At 38.7% G+C, this 26,436-nt stretch overlaps 1 protein-coding gene across 1 annotated transcript in view; it reads left to right on the forward strand.

The window, feature by feature from the left end:
* The window catches only part of PCNT (pericentrin), an 88,435-nt gene that overhangs the window by 1,469 nt on the left and 60,530 nt on the right, over positions 1-26,436 (forward strand). The window contains exons 2-16 of the mRNA XM_030454402.1: positions 4,740-4,937; positions 7,876-8,055; positions 9,383-9,526; positions 11,292-11,456; positions 12,936-15,386; positions 15,470-15,562; positions 15,810-15,986; positions 16,950-17,205; positions 18,843-18,901; positions 19,078-19,252; positions 20,089-20,225; positions 20,684-20,795; positions 22,412-22,444; positions 24,774-25,038; positions 25,354-25,438. Of these exons, the coding sequence (XP_030310262.1) occupies positions 4,740-4,937; positions 7,876-8,055; positions 9,383-9,526; positions 11,292-11,456; positions 12,936-15,386; positions 15,470-15,562; positions 15,810-15,986; positions 16,950-17,205; positions 18,843-18,901; positions 19,078-19,252; positions 20,089-20,225; positions 20,684-20,795; positions 22,412-22,444; positions 24,774-25,038; positions 25,354-25,438 (4,530 nt within the window). The remainder of the gene's footprint in view (positions 1-4,739; positions 4,938-7,875; positions 8,056-9,382; positions 9,527-11,291; positions 11,457-12,935; positions 15,387-15,469; positions 15,563-15,809; positions 15,987-16,949; positions 17,206-18,842; positions 18,902-19,077; positions 19,253-20,088; positions 20,226-20,683; positions 20,796-22,411; positions 22,445-24,773; positions 25,039-25,353; positions 25,439-26,436) is intronic.

The raw sequence follows: 26,436 nt of genomic DNA on the forward strand, positions 1-26,436 counted from the left end.
TATGGCTGAGACTGCACAGGATGTTGGGAATTCTGGACAGATCAGATCTTTCCATGATGTGCAAAGCCTTTTCAGCCCTGATATCCTTCCCAGTGACTGCCACAGGCATAGGGATCTTTCTGCAGGGCACTTGTCAGGAGATCTAGCTAGTGGAGTCAGAGGTGGCTGGGAGATGTGATGTCCACCTCAGATCTTTTCAGCTCTCCTCTGTGTTTGTTCCAGCTCTCCTTCCAGTGAGGTGCAGAAGACAAAGAGAGCAGTGGGGCAGTGGCTGAAGCTGCTCTCAAGCAGCTTGATGCTGGGCAGTTCAGTTCCTCTGTCCCTGCCCTGTCCCACCCAGATGCTTTCATGCTCCCTGCTCCTGCCCAGCAATTCCTCAGCACTTGCTCTCACAGCCTTGATGTGTTGGGTGGACACAATCTCTTGCTGGAGAAAATGTGTGTGATTAGTTTTTTGGGTTAATTCCGAGAGAGGAAACTTTAAGAGCTGGAGTTCTTCAGGTTGAAAAGTTAGCATTAGCTGTGACAAGACTTAGGTTAACATTTCTTCTGTAATCCTTTCCTAAGTGCAGTGGCTTTTTATGGTTAGAAAAATGTGATAGACTTGCCTTGAATAAGTTATTAGTTCCCACCTGTTGTACAGCTGTTGTTTGCCTTTGGGAAAAAAAAAAGTAAGCACTTGCATTACAAGTTATGTCTGCAGAGTAGGGGTTGCATTTAGTACTTTTTGAAAAAAAAAATCTCTAAATATCTCTCATCTTAATGCTTTAAAAAAAGAAATGTTAGCTGCCCATCAGTCATGCTGTTTCATGGTGGTGTATACCTAGTATTCTGGAACCTAGAGGAAAGGGTTTAGAAAAGCAGAGATTAATACAGTGCTTCCTTCCTCTGCTTATTCAAATGTCACAGGGATCCATTACTCAGCTAAAGGATCATGGGCAATTTTCAAAAAAACACCCAGAAAATGAATGAAAGCAATACCTCATTGAAGCCTATATATCTAATGGAAGCATATTAGATACTAATAATAGTATTTTGGGCTTTGTAAGGCAAAAATATGAGTTGTAGATTCCTTAGTATACTTACAACAAATTTCTCTCTTGTAAGGCTGTATGCTAGCCCTGTTTTTGTATGTTTACATATACACCTGCAGCTGTTGAGCTGATTTCTGGAAAAGCTGAATGTTGGGATAATTACTGGGATCAACACACCTTTGTGTGCAACTCATTGCAGACCTTTGGGTGTTTTTAAGCCCATGGTAGGATACAGTCATGCTGCTAAGTAGGTGGGCTACAGACTGACTTGCTTTAGAAAATTCCTCTGGGTAGCTTGTGGTTTTGAAGGCCCTTGTGCATTACCCTGGTAGGGAAATGTCCCTCCTTTTTGTTCTTTTCTTTTTTTTCTTATTTTCTTTATGCTGCCCTCCTGTGTGTTCCAGGCCTCTCTTATGGCAGCCATGGCTTCCATGCTGTTATGTTCACTGCAGTCTGATACTGCCTGAACCTGGAGGTGTGAACTGCTGTAGGGTTTGTTGTCTTATCCCTTTCATCCCCTCTGCAAAAAATTGAAATTGTCTTGGACATCCTTCAACTTTAACCTGCTAAATAATGGCTTGGGGAAGGAATATAATACAAATGTTTTCCTCTTTAAACCAGTACTTGCGTTACTCTTCTTGTGATACAGGAATAAAATAATTCCAAGTGTTGTATTAGTTGGAAATTGCCAGGATTTGGCAGCCAAGTACAGACTGTGTGTACTTTTTGCCTTTTTTTTTTGTTTTGTTTTCCCACCCACCTCACCTCAAGTTAGTTTCTGCATTGTACATGCTCAGAGCTCAACAGGAGTGTGTGTTATCCAGGAAGTTTTCCTGCTTCATCAGTTTGAGGAAGCTCTAGAAAATGTTTCTGGGTTTTGTGTTAGAGTGCTGGTGTTTATGTTTACTGTATCTAAGAGGACTAAGGTTTATTTGAACAACCTGTTTCTGTTGGGTGCTGGTGTGGTTTCTGCTCTGATCCATTTTCTGTGGGCATTCTTTGGCCTTATGAGGAGCAGTGGAGTGGAAGGAATTGGGATGGTTTAGCCTGGAGTAGAGGAGTCTGAGGAGAGACCTTATCACTCTCTACAACTACCTGCAAGGAGGTTTTAGTGAGGTGGGTTTTGGTTTCTTCTCCCAAGTTAAAAGTGATAGGACAAGAGGAAATGTGGCACTTCAGGACATGGTTTATTTGGTATGGTGGTGTTGGGTTGATAGTTGAACTTGTTGATCTTAGAGGTCTTTTCCAAACTAAATGATCCCATGATTGGTCCTAATTTCTGAAGCATGTAAAGCAGTAAGTCAGGGAGTAAATTATGTGAGAGGAAGGCTGGGAAAAGCTGAACAGTGCTGCATGTGCTGTAGTTTTCCTGCCTGCTGGCTCCTAACACTGGTGCCAGTCAGCTTGCAGTGATGTGGTGCAAGGGTGTCAGCACCTGATCAGGGTCAGGAATGATATGGGGACCACATGACACACAATGTGGCAGGCTGCTTGTTCTGGGATGCTTGTGTGGTGCTGGCTGTGCCAGTCCAGAGGGGCCTTGTCATTGTCAATTTTAACTGCCTGGTGAAATGGAGATGCAGTGTAGTGGTACACACAGTAAGGCTTGGGTGTTCCTCTGTATGGAGAGCAGCTTTGGATGTTTTGGAGGGCAGTGCTGTTGGTGTTGCTTTGGGATGCTACATCTTAGCTAAAAGCAAAGCTTTCTCTTTTGCCTGTACTGCTGGACAGCAAACAGAATTGGGCCCTCAAATGGGGCGTGATGGGTTGTCAGTGAAATGGAGGAAAATGGGTGTTAAATGCTTTCTTCATATTTACACACACTATTCCATATTGCATGACTGCCTGTGTATCTTATGGTACTCTTGTAATGACACTTAAATTAATGTAGCTAACTAGAGGCTTTGGAAACTTGATGCTGCCCTAACTAGCACTTTTTGCCATACAATGATTCCATAAATCTGGAGTGTGTTTAATTCCAGTCACATTCATTGACCAATAAGTCCAGCAGTTTTGTGAAATCTTGGAGCAGCTGGATATTTTAGCCCGATACATATTATGGTTTCATAAGTTTAGTGCATATTAATGCAAAATAAGTGGTGTTTTCTTTGAGCTGTGCCTTTAAAAATTCATACTTACTTAGAAGTTCAGTCATGCCAAGTCTTGGTATTTTAATGCTAAATACTTGAGTTCCCTTGATGAAATTGTTAGCTGCTCTCTATGATGGCCACTTTCTCTGCCTTTCCCTTTGCAAATTGTCTGTTTTTCTCCTGTTTTCCTTTTTTCCCCCTGCTTCATCAGCTTAATCTACTCTCCATTTTTCTGTAGGTATCCTCCTGCTCTTTTTCTCCACATTATCAGGTTAATTAGTACAACAGCTATTTTTGACATCTATTGCCGTCAGTAAGTGCTACTGTTAATACCTGATTGCAGAGAACAGCATTTGGGTCTCACTGCAGCTTTATTTACTGGTCTCTTAATTTTGCTTATTATCAAAGACAACAGGCACCTGGCAATCTTCGTTTAGTCTACATTTGATATTAATAATGTGGGGACTACAGAATGTGATCTTAAAAATGAGCTGTTTGCACAGAAACGTCTTCCCTGATGATGAGAAACTGATGTGTTTCTGCAAATGCACCCTTGGAACAGGCTGCTCAGGATAGCAGATGTGTAACTGCCAGGTACAGGTTGCTATAATGGCATGGCTGTAAGGAGAAAGGACTGAACCACATCTATTTCACAAGTTGAATGAAGAAAAATGAACAAGATTTTTCTGTAAAGTGGCTCTTTTATGGGAAAACCAAGCTGACAAGCAGTGGATTTTCATAGGTATTGCAGGTTGAACTTGGCAATCATTTGACTGTTATCTCCTCACAAGGGTATGTGAAGAGTACATTTGATGGAGAAGGCTTTTTTCTTATGAGAAGGTTATCTTGATTTATGCTGTGAGGGAAATGTTACTTGGAAATGCTGCCTAAATGCAATACGGGAGTTGAAAAGATGATAACCCTTTTTAAGCTGTTTAAAGTGCTCAGGAAACTTGGGTAATAAATTCTGTCCGTGACATTCTTTACAAGTCCCTGGTGCTTCACAGAGCTGTGATAGCCTGATAAAGTAGAGCATCTGATTCTTCAACAGAAGAAATTAAAATGACCTGGCTTAATTGATTTTCTATTTATGTACGGTCGGCTGCTTTCTGGCTAGGAAGTTTTGCTATATTTTCTTAAGGGGGTGGGAGGGAAGGAGCGTGAGGATTCACTTCTGTCAATTTTTATCTTAAAAGCTTATTCTGACAAAGATCTGTTTAGCTACATTTGTTTGGGGTTATTTGTTTTGGTGTTCTTGCAGAAAGACTGCTCAATTATTATTTTTTACTAATGATTCTAGCAGATTAATAACCCGTTCCTCTACTAACCTGTCTGTAATTCCGGATTGTCGTTGACACATGAAGTTTCACTGAGTAAAATCTGATTCTTGCATTGAAATGAGTCTTTAGTACTGGTGTAAGATTTCCTGCTTAATTGCACAGTTATCCAGTATGTTCTGAATGTGCAGAAATTAGGACGATAAAGCAGTTTTTCTGCAAATGTATATATTTTATCAAGACAGGCTCTTCGTCACCCATGAGTGCGTTAATATTGCTGTCCTGCTACCTTTTTCTCACTTACCTGTCCCTCTGTCTCTTCCAATCTTTCCTGCACAGCTTGCTCACTTCAGACAACGAAAAACAAAAAGTGACATCGCGCAGTCGCAGAAAAAGGCGGCGAAGAGGAAGGGCACGGCTGTCCACACGCATGACCTTCCGAAGGAAGAGCACGCACCAACGGCCCAGGATACTGGTAAAGGTGTAGAGAGTCAGGCTGAAGATGCCAGCCTACTTGAGACAACATCAGAGAGAGAGGTAAATCTTAGTATTTCTTTTGTTTGGCTTCACTCTGTCTGCAGGTAACAAGCATTCCATGTGGTTGTTGTGTTTAGTTGGGTGTGAGCTCTTGGATGCTGTCAACAAGTTGCAATCTAGGAGTGTGCTGATGTGTTTTCATTTGTAATAGTTAACTCTTTTAGGAAGTGATGTAACTAAACAAAACTGAAGGTTTTGTCCTAATTAAACTTAATCTCAACAGCTCCATTATGTGGACTGGACAGCTGGTATTGTCAAAGAGATGTCTGCTCTTAGTCTGCTAAATTGAGGTCACTGCCATGAACATCTCTTCTTCAGAAGCAGACTTCTGGTTATGTGCCTGTGACTCCATGAAATGGCACATCCAGACTGAGAGGCATAGCAGATAAGCAAAACTGTCATGACCTTATAATGCACAGCATTAGTTTGGTTTCGTATCACTTTGATGGCTCAAACGTCCTTGATGTTTTCAGAAACTCTTAATTCCTTCCAGCATGCTCTTAGTAGCCATTGTGTAAAGCCAGCATAGATGTTGCTTTCTCTGACAAATTTGTTTCAAATGTGACTCAGCTTGTGCCCTGTGTATTTTGGTATCTTTATACTGATGACCTCCTAGACATAGCCCTGTGGTCATGTGAATAAACATAGAAACAGAGCTTCTGATATAGCTCAAAATTACCAGACGTCTGCTAATAGATGTACTGATCTGTCTGAATTAAGCACTTGCTTTCTTGTTTCAGCTCATGAGCAAGACACTTATTTTTATCAGCTGTGGATTAGACAGTAATTCTTTCTCTCTTTTTGTCTTGTAATAAAAATTAGCAAAATGCAGTTTTTCAACAAGTTTTTTTTTTCTAGGATCCAACTTGCTTCAGGTGTGGTTGGCTAATACTTTCACAAGCCTCAGAATTTACAAGAGAAGCCCTGTGGCTATCTTGATCTGGGAGTTTGCTTTTTTGGTTGTTCTGGGGGTTTGCTTGTTTAGTTGTTTTTAAGAAAGCAGTTTCCCAGTGCATTTTAGCTCACAAAGATTCATGAGTTTTGGGGAGGTGGTGCCTTCTGCATAAGAAGCATCTTTCCAGCTGTTTTGTTTTCACAGCACACAACAATAGCATCAAGCTGGTGTATTTGCCAGCCTGTAATGATGGAGGGTATAATTTGCCTGTATTATCCTGCTTTCTGATGTGAGGGTATCCCTAGTGCTTTCAGGATATCCTGATCATAATGTTAGCATTGCCAAGACTTTTATGAAGCATTGTGCCCTTGTTCTGGCTGCATGAAATAAAAAAAGACATGCAATATTTTGTTACTCTGCCATAGCAGCGGCCTCATTACATTCATGTGTGCTTAAAACAAAACAAAACTCAAACAAAAATCTCTTGCTGCTTCTGAACAGCTTCTGTCATAACTGGTTTGTACAGCAAATGGAATTGCTTTCTAGGTTAAATGGAGAAGGCACCAGTAGTTGTTGGAAACTACTTTGTGCAGATTCAGTATGCAGGGAGGCTTATGGGCTGCCTTTTCTAAATGGTGCTACAGTCATCTTTGGCTTTTGAATTTAGTGAGAGGTAAATGTCTTTAAAGGTATCAAGCATATATTAAGTATATGCATCAGAAAATAGTACTGCTTTTGTAACTGAATGGTTTTAGCATGGTTAAGTAAGTGCCTGCCAATTAGTTACTAATGTTTAGTCATGGATTAAAGAGTACTCAACTCTTTTTGCAAGCCACAAAACATTGCAACTCGATGGTGACAGCACTAAATTTTTGAGTAGACATAGTAAGTTTTTTTGGTTTTTGGTGCTTTGGGTTTTTTTGCGTTTATTTCATTCTTTTGATCACAGATGGTCAAGTTTAGCTGAGTTTTGTTTAGCAATAAAGTCAGTGTGTCTCACTGGTATATTGACTCACAACATGAACTTAAGCCCATGCACTTTCCAAAATAATCAATTTTTCCTTTCATATTTTTAACAATGGTCATGATTTCATGTTTGTTTCATTTGTTTACTTCCCAGGGGAGTTCTTACTTTTCCAGCTGGGATGTACTGAATGAACATGCATCTGAAGTAGGAGAGAATGTATCATTAGTGAAAGATGATACATATGTGAAATAAGAGTATGATAATTGGTTACTAAACTAATAGCTGTTGAGCACTGTTAAAAATGTGATAAAAGTGCTGCAGTTCCACTATTTTACAGTCTAAAGCAGAAACTTACTGTATGTACGTGTACTGACAATGGAATTGGTTGCTCAGAAAATTGATTTTAGTAAGAAAGTGGATCTTGCCCAGAGAAATTTGGATGATTTTTTTAATTGAAAAGTAGATTCATTCTTTAATAGTTTCGTACATTAAAGCCAAAGTATTTAAAATAAAATTATGATACCAAAAACCACAGGATTGATTGGAGCAGCTTCTCTGTAATTGTTTTGCATGGCTGTTACTAGCCACAGAAACTCTGAGTATATGTTGAATATTTATTTGCATTAGGTGCTTAAACTTGAATTTAATAATATGAAATTCTTGATTTAACATTATTTTTCCTGTGGGTGGCCTATTCCCCAGTTGTCACAGATGTATGGAAAATCTTTGTTTAATTTTGGTAGTATTCCTCCCCATCCCACTTGTAAGCTGGAATGTGTTTTAAATCCCAACAGGTGTCAAACTGGCACTTTGCCACAATTTGGTGCCATAGAATCACAAGGCTCTTCTCCCTAGTTTACTTTTGTGCATTGAAATATTATATGAAAATTCTCTACAATTTTTTTTTATTGGAAGTATTAAGAATTAAGGACTTCATACAAAGTTGCAGAGTTAAATTACTTATAAGCTAGAATTTGTCCAGATTTTAAGCTCCAATTTATATTCAGAATAATCACAAAACAGAAATGATGTATTGTTTTGGTGAATAATTTTGTTTATTTTTTGCTTTTATGAAGGAAGTTAAGATAAATTCTGCTGCAGAATGCTGTGAACTTGATGCTAAGATGTGTCAGGCCAGAGTAGCTGAGTTAGAGGATAAACTTCTGGAGAAAGAAGAAGCAGTCAAAAGACTCAGTGCAGAGATGGGCAAGCTACAGGAACAACTTACACAACACAGTGACTCTGTGCAGCTTCAGGTACTTTGTTTAAAAGAACTGGATAATGGGCATGATACTGCTTTATTTTAATACTAACATACTTGGGAGGCAAGACTTTGAGTATTTTTTTTATTGCAAAGCATTTCTACCATGCTGGTTTCTGCTGTGGAAAGCAGGACTGGGGGTTCCTGTTTACCATTGTCAAGGAGTTCATATTGCTTGAATCAAGTGAGAGTAAAATGAAACTTGAAGTGCTTCTATTTTTAGAGGGGTTTTATGGAATGTATAGTTAGAATAGTCTGCTGAGAAACAGTTGGACACTTGCTACTTGTTTTTATTGATGGTTTCTTATCATGTTGAGGGGAGGGCCTTTATAAAAAAAGGCTGCAAGAATCAACACTAATGGGACTTAAAAAAAAAAAATTTGCAAAAATGTTGTATGTCAAGGTCATGCCAAAAATGCATGACCCACCTAAAAGATTGTTCAAACTATTGAAAAGGAGGTACTTACTGGAATGTCAATGTTTATGTGGACATACCTGATAAACATGCAGCTAAGTTCCTTTTCAAGTGATCTCATAGCACCACTACCACAACCTCCACCCCTGTGACTTCTTCCCCCAGAGATCATTACTTTTTGTATATTTGTAAATGCTTGTGGCTTTTTGCTTTTGGGGAGAAATATTTTTGTATGAGCTAAGTATGATAAATTAAACTTCATTAAACCGATATGCACCTTCCTCTCTCCCCAAATATTGAAAGGAATATATTTTGAATTGCCTTTCTCTAGCATTGCTATGTAAAGGAAGACTATGAGGTTCTTCTTCTGAACAGTAACTTCCTCCTTTTCACATTGTTTTTGTCCTTCTAGGACTGGGGAAACAACATCATTTCCTGCTGGTGAAAAATAAATTGAAAAGGTTGATGTGATTAATGTAAAATAGGATTATGTATCCCATCATCTTTCTTTCATATCACTGAAAAGAAAAGCTGACAGATAAGAGTGTTTAGGGAGTACTAAATATTCATTATATCATACAGGAAAACTTGATTTCTTTTACATCAATAAGAGACAAAAAATTTTGAAGTAAAAACATGTATTTCATTACTGGTATCCTACAACTTGTTTAAAAAGTCTGTTAGATGAGTCTTTTTGCAATCAGTGTAAGATTTCTTTCATTATGCCTGCCATCATGTTTGAACACAAACACTTCTGGGCCTTTGGTGCAAGTTTGTTGAAACTTAAGTATAAAACTTAAGTGTGTACTATAGACAAGATTTTAACACTTTGCTTTAAGAAAACTTACTGAGTTCCTCATATGTTAAGGCTATTTTAACCTTAAAACTCTACTTGTGATCTATGTAGGAAACCACTGTTCAAGAGCAGAATGAAGTCATCAGGAAACTAACAAGCTGCCTTCAACAGGCAAAGAAGGATCAGGATGACCTACAGGAAGAGGCTTCATGTGCAGCTGGTCAGATCCATGATTTACAGTTTCAGTTACATCAGGTGTGCCTCTCCTCCAATGTTTGCTCTTTTACAAAGGAAATAAGAACAGGTTTGGAATAGGAACTTAAAAACATATCAAGCTTATCACACAGCTCTTCATAGTTCAGTTAGCAATGCACAGTAAAAATTATTTCAGGGAGAGGCAGAGTTTTTCCAGTTGTTAGGGAGAAATCTCAGAGACATCCTTATATTTTGTATTTATTTGTGTGATGTCTGGAGGGGTCGTTACACTTCTTAGCCCTTATTAGGGAATTCTGCCCAATATTAGTTCTTTGATGTCTGTATACAGCAATCATTGCAATCTGGGTGTAGGTGTAATGTGTTTTCCTTGCCTTTGCAAAAGAAAGCTCTGAGTATGCATACACATGGACAAATGTAACTCAGATGTTCTCCAGAAACCTGCTAGGTTGAAATAATGTGACTTGGCTTGAAGTAAGAAGTTTAAAATACCCTGAAGGTGGTTGATACAGCCACTATGACACACAGGATCCTGCTTCAATGCAACAAGCTGATCACAGATCTAATTCCTGGATACTACAGTCTTTCCTTTACTGAAAGTTAAAAATATAATTAATTTATTCTTCTTTGTTGATGTTCAGTGTTCTAGTGGGTATTCTTTATGAATGCCTGTATGTTTAATGTCAGAGGACCCTTGTAGTATGTACCAAACAGTAATATTTATGTTTACTTACCATTCCAGGTTTGCAAGACTAGCATTGCATTAAAAGGGATTACGTGTCTTAACTGTCTTGACAGAAAGCAAGTTTTAAAAAAAATTTAAAACCTCAAACAAACAAAAAACCAAACCAAAGTAAAAAAAACACCACACACAAAACCCCATAATACTCAAATAAAAAAAACAACCTCCCCAAAAATCCCACACTAGAGCAAAAGCAAACCAACACCAACAAAAAACCAAACAAATAAAGAAAAAGGACTGAAGTCCAAGGGTTATCTAGAAGGAGTTGCTCATTCCATGGAAAATAAATCTGCTGCTAAACGAAATTCTAGCTTAGGAAAAGAGCAAAAAATACTGCTTTCTATGTACAGTTCTGACTGGAATTGTAAAAATATGGGGTAGTAGTGGAAAACTGCAGAGGTTTGTTGGTATTTGTTCAGTAAGCCATTGAAAGAAACAATAAAGCACTTCAGGCAAGTTCTAAAAAAGATTAGTAATAGGATGTAAGTTGTTTATAGAAGCATGACAACTTTGATAATAGATACAAATAGTAATACTGTCTTAATAAGTATCAGTCTTTGTGAAGTCTTAGAAAAAGGTTACAAAAAAGAATATGTTACTTTTTTACTCTCACAGGTGTAAATGTTTTCATTTGGAGGGAAGTGGAGAGAAAAAAAAATTCAGTGTAGTATTGAGCTGTAAATACTTTTCAGAGCAGACTGGCTTAGTTCATTGTCTGCTTACCAGTATCACAGAGTTGTTTTGGTTGGGGAAATCCTTTAAGATCATCAAGTCCATCCATTAACACAGCACTGCTAAAGCTACCACCAGTATGCCTAACTCACTGGAAGTTCTGTGTTTTAATGGCTTCATAGAGATGAATTGTCTAACCCTTATTCTTTAGAGTAAGTGACAGTATCTAAAAGAATTGTTTAACTTCTTAGGGAGATTCTTAATCACTGAGAATGAAAGACATAGAGTGTATCTGTAGTGAAAGAATAGAGTATATTTTAAGCATACAGTGAGACTTCTATCTGATGTTTTTCTGATACAAACTTCTGACTGTGAGTACCTTTATGTATTCAGGTTAATAAGATGCTGAAGAGTAACAGTTGTGGGAAAAATGAAGTATTAGAAGCTCAGAAACAGATGTCCTTGTTTCAGAACCGCCTCAAAGAGCAAGATAAACATTTGGAGATGCTGCGTCAGAAAGCACATGACCTGGAGCTACAACTTGAGTCTTCTCAAAGGGTAAAAAAAAAATCTTTAAAGTAACCTCATAATTAGAGAGTTCCAGGTAATTAGGTTTTTGTTGTGATCGTGCAAACCAAAGTCTTGGAGGAAGTTTTTAGAGGAAGAGTCTGCAATGAACATTTAACTTGTGCATGGGGTAACATTGATGCTTCAGGAGTGAAGCTTCACTTCAGTACTGAACAAAAAAAATCCTCTGAAGGTGGTGATATTTGGCTAAGGCAAAAGAGCTGCTCTCAGTTTAAGATGCTTTGGGGGGCTGAAATAAGGATTCAGTTCTGTTGCAAGCAAGTCCAGAGGAGGCCACAAAGATGCTCAGAGGGCTGGAGCACCTCTGCTATAAAGACAGACTGAGTGAGTTGGGGTTCAGCCTGGAGAAGAGAAGGCTCCAGGGAGACCTTAGAGCACCTTCCAGTATCTGTAGGGGCTACAGGAAAGCTGGGGAGGGACTTTTGACAAGAGCAGGGAGTGATGGGACAAGGGGGAATGACTTTAAACTGCAAGAGGGGAGATTTAGGTGAGACATTAGGAAGAAAATCTTTAGCAAGGGTGGTGAGGCCCAGGTTGCCCAGAGAAGCTGTGACTGCCCTGTCCCTGGCAGTGTTGAAGGCCAGGCTGGATGGGGCTTGGAGCAACCTGGTCTAGTGCAAGGTGTTGCTGCTCGTGGCAGGGGGTTTGGATTGGGGTGGTTTTTAAGGTGCTTTCCAACCCAAACCAGTCTGGGTTTCTCCATCTTAAAAATTCACTTATTTGGAATTACTCCACTGGTTTCTGTTGCAGAAGGATTGGTCTTTGTTACTGCTATGCTGTTGTATAATACTAAGAAGTTTCCATCTGAAGCAGATGCCTCTGGTGTTTGTTGAACTGAGACAAGTGGGAACGTAACTGACAGAGGCTTCCAGTGGGGGGAAGGTTGCTGGATATGCTGTGTGGACATAGAATCATAATGTTGTGTATGAACTTCAAACATATTTTTGAACTTCTTTTCTTCAGAATCATATTTATAGGGATTTTTATTACTAACGTATATTAAAAGAACAGCTTAAAAGGTCTGGTCTTATCACATAATCAGCAATACCACAGCTGAAAGTCTTAAACTTTTCAGTCAGCTTGACATGGTTGTTCTGTTGGCCCAGTCCTGCCTGTGGGAGGTGTTTTCTCTGTGCAAGTGCATGCGAGATGGAGTGGTGTCTGATTTTTATTTTTTAATTAAAATTCTATGTTCTTTCGCTTTGAAGCCAGTGGTGTTCTGCTTCCTGTTGCTTGGACAGTCTCATATTTGCTACTGCATTTGTAGAGTCTTTTGTTTGTACTTTTCACTCTTAAGGATGTGTTTAAAAATTCTGTTGCCTAGGCCAGTGATACACCCTGCTCTTGACACTGAGTATTATTTGTTAAGGTATATAAAAAATAGGAGGCCTAAGGAATTTACAGTGTTATATTTCAATGACATATTTTATATAATACTTTATTTTTAAGAATGCCAAAGATAAAGAAAGTCTCCTTTCCCAAATGGAAGAGGATATGAAAGATACAATGCAAAAGCTCCACAAAAGCATAGGAGAAAAAGAGCAGTGTATTAAAAGTCTTCAGGATCTACTGACATCAGAAAGATTGAGCTTGTCTGTACTACAACATACCCTTTCTCTCCGGGACTCAGAAATAACAGAATTAAAAAATGAAGTAGCTGCATCCAAAATTAAAGAACAGCAACATATTGAAGAACTGAAAATCCGTCATGAAAAGGACATTTGCAGACAGATGGAGAACCTGAGGGCTGAGCTGGAGAAGTGCCACAGAAGAGAGATTGCAGAAGCCAAACAAATATATGAAAAAGAAATTCTTTTAAAACATAAGAATGAACTTGAACAGTTAAAAAAAGAGCTCTCTGCTCTGAATTCTGAAGAGTACATTCAGAATTTGAATGGCATAATAATTGACTTAAATAATGGTCTTAGTGAATCTGAAATTAAAAAAGAAAGTTTGAGAAGGGAACTTGAAAACCAACAGGAAGACTTCCAGAGAGAAAAATCTGAACTTGAGTCTAAATACAAGGCTTTAATTGATGGGCTTAAGTCTCAACTCTCCGATGCAGAAGAGCAGGTCAAGGAAGCCCAGCGGTATAAACAAGAGAAGCAGTCCTTGAGTGAAGAGTTTTGGAAACTGAATTCTTATATTCAGAAATTAAAAGAGAAGCAACTTAATGAGAGTGAAAGAAGTACAGATGTGAGGCAAAAGCATGATGAAGAGATTGTTCCCAATAAGAAGCTAATGAAATTGAAGGAAAACCAGGTTTCACCAGAGGTGTCACAGTTGCAGAGAGCAGAGCTTGATGATGCATTGAATAAACCACACCAGCTGAAAGGTGAAGATGAGCTAATTCAAGAACTGGATTTACAGCATGGCTTGGGAGTAGATTCCTCAAGGGATCAATTAGAAGAAACGAAGAATTTGAAGACCAGAGAGAATAATGAAGTTAGTGAAGGAGAGAACTTTTCTGAGGAACACTTGTCGGAACAAGAGCTTTTCAGTGGTGAAGAAGGCCTATTGGCTAAATACCTCATCTCCACAGAGAAACCAGAAGAGTCGTATGTGTCCAGTGCTTCTGAAGGTTATGCCATTGAAGAAGGCAGATGCAGTAGGTATGGGTTAGACAGCTGTGTGCTCCTAGAACCCAGCAGAGATTTTAGAACTCCTCCATTACACTTTGGCCTTGATGAGGAAACCTGTTGTAGCAGTTTGGCTCAAGAGACTTTTGAAGAGACTGAGGTGGGAGCAGAGGCCTTTGTTTCGTTTTTGTCAGATAGCTCCCTGCAGCAAAAGAAAATAAGTGACCACGATGACATAAAGGACAATGAGACAACTTGTTTGCTAGAGAGATGTGTGAAGCTCACTGAGCAGCTCCATGAGAAGGAATCAGCCCTGAAGAAATCTTATCAGGCGACCCAAGAAGCTGTTGGAAAATGGGAAAAAGTAATGGCTGAGCTGTCTGTTTTACGTGTGGAATTGGATGAGCAATGCGAAGCACGGGTCCGTTGTGAAAAAGAACTTCTTCAAAAAATAGAGAAGGAGAAAGAACTTGAAAACAAAATAACCTTTTTAGTAAAGCAGCAAAGTGAGGGTAGGGGTGAGCCTTTAACACAAGTGTCCAATTCCTCTGCCTGGCAAGGAATGGTAAAAGACCTCCAGGAGGAAAAAGAAATGTTGATGGTACAGCTGCGAACTCAGGAGCAATTAGTGAAAGAAGTTCAAGAACAGAAAACAGCTTCTGATTCTGTAACAAGTGAAGTGCAGTCTCTTTTTGGACGTCAGTTGGCTGCTTTGCAAACTCAAAGGGATCAAATGCAAAACCAACTTGAAGCTCAGAAGGCTAAAAACCAGACAGTAGCAGAGCTGCTTGGTCAGAAAACTGTATCTGAAGAAACATTGCTAAAAGAACAGGAGTTGCTGAAAGCTGAAATCAATAATAAAGAGCAAAATTTAGCACTGTTATTGAAGGAAAAAACAGCCTTAGGAGAAAGATTATCTGATGTGGAGGGGGATCTAGTAAAAGCAAAAAAAGCACTATCAGAGAATGCTACCATCATTGAGGATCTTGAGAAGAACATACATGAACTTAATGCTGAAGTCAAAAACCTGAAAGAAATACAGGAGTGTGAAAGACTGGGATATGAAGACAGATTAAACTTCAGCAACCTAGAAATTTGTAAACTTAATGCTGAAATCAAGGCAAAAACTACTGAATATAGTGAGGAAAAAAGCCAGTTGACTGAAGAAATTGCCCAGTTGAAGAAAGTCTGTTTGGAGCTTGAGACTCGCTTGCAGTCTGCACAAGCTGAGATGATGAAACATTACCAAGAGGAAATTGATAAACTGGAGGCTCAACACCTTGCTGAATTAACTAAAGTGAGTTTGATACACACAGAAGAGGTACGAAATCCTGATAATGGCAGGAGTCTTGGGTTTTCTGAATGCTTAAGGTAGTAATTGCAATTTTGAATGTCTGTTTTCAGGTAGAAGAATTAAATGCTGAAATAAGGGAGAAAGTTGAAAAAGAGCAGAAGTTGGAAGAAGAAAGAAAGGAACAGATTGCTTTTATAAAAAAGGTAAATGCTGTAATTTGGTCTATTTCAGAAAAATCAAATTTTGTATTGTTTGTCATTTAAGCACTACAAACCTTTTAGAGAAGCAAAAATTTATTAGTGTGGCTTTTTTTGTTTTGTTTTTATTTTTTCCCGTGGTGTCATTGATTTGGGATCAGGAGGGGGGTTGAATTCTGGCTTGATGATTTATGAGGGGGCTTGCCAGTCATATTTTGAAGCTCTTTTTTTTTTTTTCTTTTTTTTTTTTCAGGTACATGAACGAGAGCATGATCGTGAGATCTCAGAACTGATTACTAAACATGAGGAGGAAATGGAGAAGGTCTGTGCTGAACTAAAAAAAGAACAGGAGCACCTGTTGGATGAACTTCGGAAGCAAATGGCAGCCACACACAGAGCAGAGATTGAGCAAGCTCAGCTCCAGTCACAGGTAAAAGAAGCTGTAATTGCTGTTTTGGTTACCTGGCTGTTCAAAAAAAAAAAAAAAAAAATTTCCTGATTGTTCTGCCTACTCTGTGTGTCTTCTTTATGTAGTGTGGCAACTGAAAAATTAGGAGTGTTCCTTTGGTGGGTGTTAGTAGGTATTTTTTACAGTAATTCTTCAGGATCCTCACTGTCATTACATGTTAACATGTAGTTCTGAAGACAGCTGAATGCCTAAATTGATGGGCTTTAGAAGAAAATCCACTTCTTCATTTTTCATGTCTTGTTTACAGAAATTAAAATTTATTTTTTTTTACTATATTTAGCCCCTCCCACTCAGGTTTTCCACTAATGTCATCATGAATTTTAAGCCTGACATTTTCCTCTAAATATTTACTAGGCTTTTGGACACTTCCACTAAATGCAAAGTGGAAATGAAGTGTCGTGTCTAACTACAAGATGTTGCTGAACTTCTCAGTTTATTAAAGAGTTGAAAAGTTTCTTTGGTCTCTTTTAGCAGCCAGTTTTAACAGTTGGATATCCTTGTTTTGTGTTTTTAATGAAGCATGTTGAATTTCATTTACACTTTTCCAATACCACTTGAGACTTTCCCTTTTTAACAAAATATGACCAATAGCAAATATAAGGAATTTAAGGGACAGTGCAAAGTTGAGCTTGTGAGCTTGTGTTTTGTTTTGACATTGTGAGCAAGTGGACAGATTGAAGTTACTTGGTAGGAGATGAAATTAACAGGTAAGGGACACCTTTGTCTCTGCGCTTAGTGTTATGCACTTAATTTCAGCTTAATTTCAGGTTTCTGCCACTGCCATGAAGGAACACTTTTCAAGGATAGAGAGGCAAAACTTAGGTCTGATTAACAGCTAAGACCAATTGAAACTGAAACTGGTCATGAAAAAAGTGAACACATTTCATTAGAGGAGAAGGGAAAAATCCTTTTTCTTCTTTACAGACTCTGCACAGCCTTGAACTTGAAACTTTACGCCTAAGCCTAAACAATATGCACACCTCCCAGCTTGAGCTAACACAATCAAACCTGAGAAAAGAAAAGGAAACTGCCCTTGTGGAGCTACGGGAGATGCTCAATGACAAACGTGCTCAAGAGGTGGCAATTCTGCAAAGTCGCCATCAGCTGGAGTCAGAGAAGATTAAAGAGCAGTGTCTGAAGGAAAAAGAAGACCTGAAGTCAAAGTATCAGCAAGAACTAGGTATTTGCCAGACTTCCTCCAGAAGTTCCTGTCTTGGTGTAGAATTAGTCTTTTGAGTGACAGCTGGTGTTGCAGTGTCTGGGATGTGCGTGTCCTGTAGGACAAAATGAAGTCATACAGACACAAGTTCAATTTTTCTTCAGCTATTGGGGTGTTTTCCTGCTGCTTCTGCAAAATAACACTACTCAGCTGATTGCTTTCAGGAGGCATGAGGAAACATTTGAGAGCTCTCAAAGAATTTCAAGTACAAAGAGTTGAGCCCTGATGTTTCCTAAAGGGTTTTATTGCCCTATTTTAGCATTGACTTCTTTTGTGTTTCTGACTAGATGTGGAAATGCTTCCTGGCTTGCCCTCTCAGTGCTTTCAAAAGGAGGATAGAGGAATTGGAAGGGAACCAAAAGGTCACTGAGAACCTGCAACTGGGTGTCCTTTGTGATGTGCTTGATATATGATTGTATTTTAACATCAACAAGAGGAAAGCTTTGCATGATAGTACTGCAGACTGGCTGATGGTGCTCTTGGCATTGTTTGGTATATTTGCCTCTTCCTCAATCAGGAGACCATTTCTGACCTGTATGGCAGAGTTTGGGGAATTTCTGTAGAAATGTGAGGTCTGTACCAATTCACTGAAAAAGTTCAGGAACCATTCCTTCAGTTTTTCTGCACTGAGAGGAAAAGACTGTTTTGGGGCTATGTCTTTTTGACCTGAAAATAGGAAGCAATTTGTTACCAGCAGTAATAAACTGATGGCATAGTGGGATTTGAGAGCAGGAGGAGGTCTGGCTGCAGTTCTTAAGATCGCTGCTGTTTACATGGGTTTTGGCAAGGTAACTTACTATGAACATAACAACCTTGTCAGTGCCTGAACATAGGGGCTGAGAAAGAGAATCTGGAGATTCTCTGCAGGAGACCTGTTAGGGAGTTGTAAATAGTGTTACCTGGGGGATTAAAGGAAAGATTTTTCAGGGGAGGCAATGATTGGGCATGACCCAAGTAACTTGAGTGCTAGGGACACTGCTTTGTGACTTAGATGATATTTCTTCCTCTCCTGGACCATTAGCTGGGTAGCTGGCACCATCATAGTCTCCAAGTTCTCATTTCCTATGGAAAGACTTGAAATAAGATTGTGAGCTCAGGCAATGTCCTTTGAAGCTGTGAGAAGGGAACTGATGGGCCTTTACCAGGACTCTTGCAGGTAAAGAAAGGTGAGGAATAAGAATTTGGAATGCATCTGGGGAGGAAGAAGCCATTGGTATCAGTTGTAATTAAGCAAATAGTAGCATCTGTCTTGCAAGCTGTTTCCTAATCATTTCTAGAAGTAGTTTTTGGAGAATTTCCTACTTGCTGCTGCCTGCTGTTTTTTTACTGTGTCTCAGAGAGAGAGATGATTCAAACAATTGATAGTGAAGTACAGTGAAATACTGGCATCTGATATTACATTGATAAGCAAAGAAAATTGAATGACAGGGGTGTAGCATAACAGGAGATTTGGATAGAAGCCAGTACCTTGCTCTGCTGTGTGCTCACCTATTCAAGCCATAATTTCATATTGAAAATGGTAGCCTTGTCCATGTTTCTACTTACAATGTAATAACATTTTATGTAATTTTATTAATAAGTGGTATTTTCTTTCACAGTTGATCAGAAAAACAGAATAGAATTGGAAATGGAAGAGAGACATATCCAGGCATTAGAGGTACAAATTCTGTTCTTCTTATAAGAAAAAGTAAAACTTCCTTCAGTAAACTATAGCTGCTGGAAGTCATTTGTCTACTATACATTTATTTTAGAGGACAAATAAATGGAGGGGCAAAGAAAAAAAAGTACTAAATTTACTAATGTTTGTTTAAAGAGTGTGTTCTGCTCTCTTAGAATCTTAAAAGAGACTGGGAATTGGAGTCTGAGATGCGTTTAGAAAGCACACGTGAAGAGCTGTGTGAAAAACATCGGTCTGAGATGGTAGAACTGCAGAAAACTCTGGAGATGGAATTAGAAAAACTCAGAACAGAACTGGAGCTTCTTTCTTCTGAGAATGAACAGTCTAAAAGTAAGTGCCATGGTCTGGAAGCAGGTGTCAGTGTTGAACAATGGCAAAGCTCACTAAGTGTTTTTAGAACGTGTTTAAAAAGCAAATGCAAGACATATCCATGTGCTCTCATGTAAATACTGGGCCCATGGCACAAGACTGTCTAGAAAACAGGCTGTAAATGAAAAAAAAATATTTACAGCCTAGATAGCTGTGTTGCATTTTGACTTCTATGGAATATGAGCTGGACTCTTCTTTGAGATATTAAAAGGAGGTATTGTTTTGCTGCCAAATGAGAAGTGGCCTGGGCAGTCACTGGATGAATCAATATTCCAATTATTATCAATAGAATGAAGAGAAACTTGTAACACAAAAATGGAGTTTGGATTGTGAATATTTAAAGCTCGATGAAGCAGTAACTTTTTGGAATACTGCAGAGCACACTTGGCACCAGCTTTCCTAGTCCTTCCCATTCACTTCTTCTGTCTACTGAATGCTGCTGAGTGTGGTCATCCAGTTTGGTGTTTGTAGCCCATGAAGCAATGCCCACAGATTTCCATTTTCAAGGATTGTGTGTTTCTACTTCATGTATGCAGAGGGCAGATCTCATCCCCCCAGCACTGTAGCTGATTACCCCTTAGCAGTGTGTGTGGGATGCAGAGAACCAGAGAGCACTGTGTGGAGATAGTGGACCTTGAAGTACTTAATAGTAAAAGTAATTTTTTTTTTTTTTGTATGATTTCCTGTAAGCTAGTGTTCTAGTCTGGAGACATGCATTGCTATTTTGATTGCACAAAATTGTGCAGATTATTCAGAAACGAGGATGATGGTATAATGGAAATAATTTTAAATTTCAGTAAAAAGCATAGAATTGGAGAAGCAACACCACTTAGCCACTACAAAATTACAAGAACAGCTGCAGACTGAACATAACCAACTCCTGGAGGATATGAAGAAGAAAAGCCAAGAAAAAGAACAAAATCTTCAGAAGGAGGTAAAAAAGATTAGTGTTTTGAATGAGGTATTAACCTGTATATAATGTAACAAAACCTATACAGTATGTGTATCATTTGCATGACTTTTTTATTATTTAGAGGTTTTGTTTAAGAACTAAAGTATGTAAACACTCTGGTATTTTAGGCAGAAGTTTAATATCTACTGAATGCAATTGCCTTTGTAACATTTAGTGCTGTTTCTTCCTCTGTATTTATATGCTTAATTTTCAGTCTTTTACTTTTATCCAGTTATTTAATTTTTTCCAGTAATGAATTCTCCTGTGGAGGAGTGGGTCTAACAGTTAAATGCTACTCAGTATCCCTGTAGCCTGGGTCAGAAGCTGAAGTGTTTCCACCTATTTCCGACAGAACTGTTACATTGAAAATAAGCATTTAGAACAATTTTTTTTTTTAATGTTGTGGGTTTGTTTTTTGTTTTTTATTGTGTGTTCTGCAGCTGGAGAAGCTTCAGGTTATGCATGAAGAACTCAAGACTCAGTCACAAGAGGAAATCAGGCAGCTTTGGTCTCAGCTTGATAGTACCCGAGCAAATCGGCAGGAGCTAAGTGGTATGTTCAGAGCTGATACATGTTACTTTTTTTCCTCTTTGTGTAGAAATACAGGTTATTGACACAAAATACTTGTAACCATGTCCTGGAAACACACAGATCACAGAGGCATCTGGGTGGGTGGTACCCTAGTGATCTGCTGCTGAAGTGAGAGGTGGTGCAGTGTCAGATGAGTAGCTGGTTCTACATTGTCAAAAACTATGGTATGATTGTGAGGAAAAGCTCATTCATTTTGCCCTTCCCCTTCCTACTCTGTTCCTGTGTGCTAGAAAAATCCTCTGGAAAAAAAAATTTCATTGCTATGTTAAATTATGTATAATGCAGTTAAATGGAGAAAATGCTGATCAATGCAGTACTTTGCTTCTGTTTGTACTCACTTTGGAAGTGGGTATGAATTCAGTAGAGAATTATTTACTGAAGGTGGGTCACCACTTATTTTATGACTTCAAATAGTTTATTGTGACTGTGATATATTTTCTTTGATCTCCACATTACCTCCAAATAAGTCGTCATTAACAGAAAAATGCAGAGAACTGTGTAATTAGCTTGTACCTGGAGTTACAAATACCTTTTTTTTTTTCCCCTGCCACTGCTCAAGTGAGATAAATAAAATGCTTTTTCATTCACTCTCAAAATGAAAATTCAACATCTTCTAAATGACTTTTCATTTTAAAATATGGAGAAAGCCTGAGCTAAAAATATCTCTAAAAAATAAAATAATTCAGGGGATACTTCTGAAATCAGAATGGATGAATGGTTTTGTAGAAGCCTAAAAATAATCTCATTGTCCATAGTGATGCTTCTGTTTAATAAACAAATCCCCTAAATCTAAAAGCAAAAAATGAAAGGAAAACATTGTGCATAGCAATTAAATGTGAGCAGCTTTGGGGTTTTTCTTGTTGGGTTTGAGTATTTCTTTTTGGGGTATTTTGGGTATTTTTTTTGTTTTTAAATTTCTCTTAGGTGTATTTGCATTACAAAAAAGCTTTAAAGCTTGTTATAAATTAAGGACTGGCTGAAATCTGACACTGTATGCTTTATATGGCTTAATACACCTAAATCTTGAATCAGGTATCTTAAACAAAACAGTCATTGTTATGGTGTAGTGACAGGAGAGGACACTTCTTCAGTTGAAATGAAGAACTTGTCTCAGATATGTGCACTAATAGATGTGTAATGCATGAAAAGAAAATTTTGAAAAAAGAAAAAGCTGGAGGTCATGCTGCTAACCTTGACTGTATGTGTAAGGCTTGTGTTGAGACAGTGACAGTAATTGGCATTCTTTTCTTCTGCTGGGGTTATTGAAGTCTATCAGATTTGCCTTTTGTTTTAATAATAATATCAATGTAAATAGCTTTTCAAGTATAATGGGGTTTTGTGAAGGTGCTTTTTAGTGGTGTTTTTCTGTCAGAAATTGAATAAATAAAGTCAGAGTTTACTCTGACTTTTTCAGATCTCTATTTTGATATTAGAGAATTATAGCAGGTAGCATTGTACAGTATTGACTAGAATTCTTTTATTTCCTGTCTGTCAACCTAACCTTTCAAATGTCTTTCCATGTTTCTAATAACTCCTGTTCCTATTCTTTGGAACCTTTTTGTTTCTTCTTGCTTGAGATGGTGAGACCAGAATGCAAGGCCATGATCCAGGTGAGGACATCTCCTTTGGTGTGCAAGATCTTAAAGGTGTTTAGTTTTACTCTGCTTTTCTTCTCTTGAGTGACCACTTGACAATGCATTTTGGTTGATTTGAGCACTCATGATGGTGGAATCAAACAGTAGCAGCTGGACATTGGCATCACTGCTCTGATGTTAGGAGTGAAATGCCAGTTCAAAGCTGTTGAACACTTTTCTGGGTTAATTTGTCCCCACAGACTGTTGGTGAGGCAAAAACCTGCCTGTGCCAGATTGGAGTTCCCTTCCATATCCCATTGGTGTTTTTTACTATTCCCTGCTTGTCATTTGATTCCACTGCTCCTTCTGCTTGGCAGCTGCTCCCATTGGGAGCAGGCTGGAGCCATCTACTTATTTCTCTTACTCTTTCTGTTTGTGTGTTTGTTGTGAGACTCTCCAGGGTGTGTTTTCTGGTTTGCTACATAAAAACTCTGTGGCAACCAGCTGTATTGCTTCCTGGGTGGCATCCTCTGTTTTCATAAATGTTTCTGAAGTTTTTTTCTTGCGTGACATAAGGAGATGCTTTTCTCCAAGATCTTTCTTCTTGAAATGCAGTTATATTTTCAGTTGATTGTTTGGGATTCAGCTAACTTAAGTCTTTTAATTTCCTATATGTTACTGCTTCTTTAAAACAGAATGTGGAGAAGAAAACTCTCAGTCTATTAATATTCTGCAAAGTTGGCCATTACCCTCTTCTCTGGAAGGAGGGTAGCTTGTTAAACCAGCCTTGATTGCTGTTTTCTACTGCATTCTTTTTTTTTTTTTTTTTTTTTTTTTTTTGTAATTTGTTGGATGTTTGTTTTGTTTTTTAATTCCATTAATTTAGCCTCTGCTTGAGCTAGTCATGGGATAGACAAACCATCACTCAAGTAATTCAGAATTGATTTTGTGGCTTGTTTTCTGTATGGTTTGTGCTCAAGTTGGTTTTGTTTATGGGGTAGTTTTACCTAGAGCAAATTAGGTGTTCTTGACTAAATTTATTGCTTCTAAATTTATTAGATAAATATATAAGTTTAAATATATTTTAATTAGATAAATTGTTTCTAAAGCAAACATCTGAAAATTAAGCAATATAGCAGGACTCTGCATGTCACTAGGCCATACCTGAGGCACATGGAAGTGCAGAGGGCTAACAATCTGTTGGTGGTTTTGATTCTTTCAATGAGGATGTTTTTTCTGAATGCAGTATAAATGGAGAACATGGTTTTATTTCTGCTGAGGAAGAAATGTTTCATCTTAATATCTTTATAGATGATTTAGATGAGGGGATTGAGTCCATCATCAGCAAGTTTGCAGGTGACACTAAGCTGGGGGGAGTGTGGATCAGCTGGAAGGCAGGAGGGCTCTGCAGAGGGACCTGGACAGACTGGAGAGTTGGGCTGATTCCAGCGGGATGAGGTTCAACACGGCCAAGTGCCGGGTCCTGCACTTTGGCCACAACAACCCCATGGGGAGCTCCAGGCTGGGCACAGAGTGGCAGAAAGGGACCTGGGAGTCTGGATTGACAGGAAGCTGAACATGAGCCAGCAGTGTGGCCAGGTGGCCAAGAAAGCCAATGGCATCCTGGCCTGTATCAGGAACAGCGTGGCCAGCAGGTCCAGGGAAGGGATTCTGCCCCTGTACTCAGCCCTGGTGAGGCCACACCTCGAGTACTGTGTCCAGTTCTGGGCCCCTCAGTTCTGGAAGGATATCGAGGTCCTGGAGCAGGTCCAAAGGAGGGCAACCAGGCTGATGAAGGGACTCGAGCACAAGTCCTATGAGGTGAGGCTGAAGGAACTGGGGCTGTTCAGCCTGGAGAAGAGGAGGCTCAGAGGAGACCTCATCACTCTCTACAACTCCTTGAAAGGAGGTTGGAGCCAAGGGGGGGTTGGTCTCTTTTCCCAGACAACTCTCAGCAAGACAAGAGGGCACGGTCTCAAGTTGTGCCAGGGAAGGTTTAGGTTGGATATTAGAAAGAATTTCTTTACAGAGAGGGTGATCAGGGATTGGAATGGGCTGCCCAGGGAAGTAGTGGATTCTCCATCTCTGGAGATATTTAAAAAGAGCCTGGATGTGGCACTCAGTGCCATGGTCTGGTAACTGCAGTGGTAGTGGATCAAGGGTTGGACTTGATGATCTCTGAGGTCCCTTCCAACCTAGCCAAATCTATGATTCTATGATCTTTTGGAAGTTAGTTTTCTTATGTAGTTTGCAGGATAACATTTTACTGCTTTATTAACAGCTAAAATATGGCTGATCTTCACAGAAAGGCTTAGCCTAAAGATACACACTTCTGAGTGCTTTGCTGGTTTTGCTTCCATTCCAGAGCTGAAAGAGCAGCTCCTGGCCCGTGCCTCACAGGTGGAGGAAATAGAACGTTTAAAGCAGGAGTTTGAACAGCAGCGACAGCAAAGAAATAGTGAGCATGAAACTGAATTGGAGCAACTGAGACTTTATTTTGAAAAGAAGCTAAAAGTTGCTGAAGAAAACTACAGAGAAGAATTGACTTTACTGCATCAAAGACTACAAGACCTGAAGGAATATTCAGTGTCAGAGTTGGAAGTGAGCCAGGATCAGGCTGGCAACATTAGGTGATCTATTCTTTTTTCTTTCATCTCATGCTGGGAAGAATGCTTCCATTGTTTTTTTTTTAAATACATTTTTATTTTAAATAAAATTTTACATAATACTTTTTAATAAAGTATGCTAACATCTTAATATATTGGGTTTGGGCTATCAGTAGTTAGAAACTCACAGATGGAATTCATGAGTGCACAGGCCTGAGCAGTTGTTACAGTTGTTCTGTGCCTACTTTTAGTACTACATTGTGAGAAAGAAAGTTCACTTAACTTTATGATTGTAACGTTTGTCACAAATCAACTTTGAAATGCCTTTTTCTGTCCCAGTTCTGTCCCAGCTGTGGAAGACACTTCTGAGAAAGAGAGAAGGGATGCACTTGTTCAACTAAATCAACAGTTGGAACAACATCAGGTGATTTATTTAATTATTTTATATATATATATATAAAATGAAGTTCTACTGTTCATTACATGACCTATATAAAAATTGATGTCTGATTCCTAGCTCTTAACAAAGAGTTAGTTAATTTGAGACAGTTATGGCTTATTTATTTTTGACAACTGTATTGTGAATTAGCAACTTGAGTTCTCAGCCTAGCAGAACAGATGAAACATATGGTGTTCTGTAATTTTTGTCTTCTGCATTGTCTTGTGCATAGTAAAGAGCTTATCAGAGCTCTTCTACATGAGTACAGAATTCATGGTGTTTCTCTTCTCTATAGCTTCTGTTGTAATTATACCCTTTATTGCTGTTATCTTCGGGTGGAGATGCTAATTTGGTTCCTCTTCTATTTATACACCTACTTTCATGTACCTTGTTGTAATTTAAGGTCTTCTTATTTCAACTTGAAGTTGACTGAATTTCAGAAAGGAAATTTCCTTTTCCTTCAGATTTTTATTTTTGGAATTAATTACAAAAAGTGTTTTTTTACTGAGGGACAGGCAGACAAGGCATTCAAGATGGCATGAACTCAATTTTATTAGTAAATCACATAAAAACTCATGAGTTATACATGCATAATGTATACATTATGCCTTTCTCCTTGCAGTTATTTGTCACCCTAGCTGAGTATGAAACTGCATTCATAGAGTGTGTGGAGGAGAGTCTCCTCTGTGCTGAGAGTCAACATTATCTCTATCCAGATATCCAGAGGCCTGTGGGACATCCCCCTCTGTTATGCTTTCAGACATCTTCTGAAAGTCAGATCTGCCTTGCAGCATGGTCCCAGAGTGTATATAAATTTTTTTACTTGAAAGGTTCTAACATACAGAGTTTTTGGAGGTGATTTTGTTCTTACTCACCCTTTTTCCCTATTCAAAGTACACTAAGACAGCACTTAGGGCTGTGGTTTAGTGGTGTGTTAGTTTTACAATGGTATTTGATCTTAAAGGTTTTTTTCCAACCTAAAT

The sequence above is a fragment of the Calypte anna genome, chromosome 7 (assembly GCF_003957555.1).
Source record: "Calypte anna isolate BGI_N300 chromosome 7, bCalAnn1_v1.p, whole genome shotgun sequence".
Classification (NCBI taxonomy): Eukaryota; Metazoa; Chordata; class Aves; order Apodiformes; family Trochilidae; genus Calypte; species Calypte anna.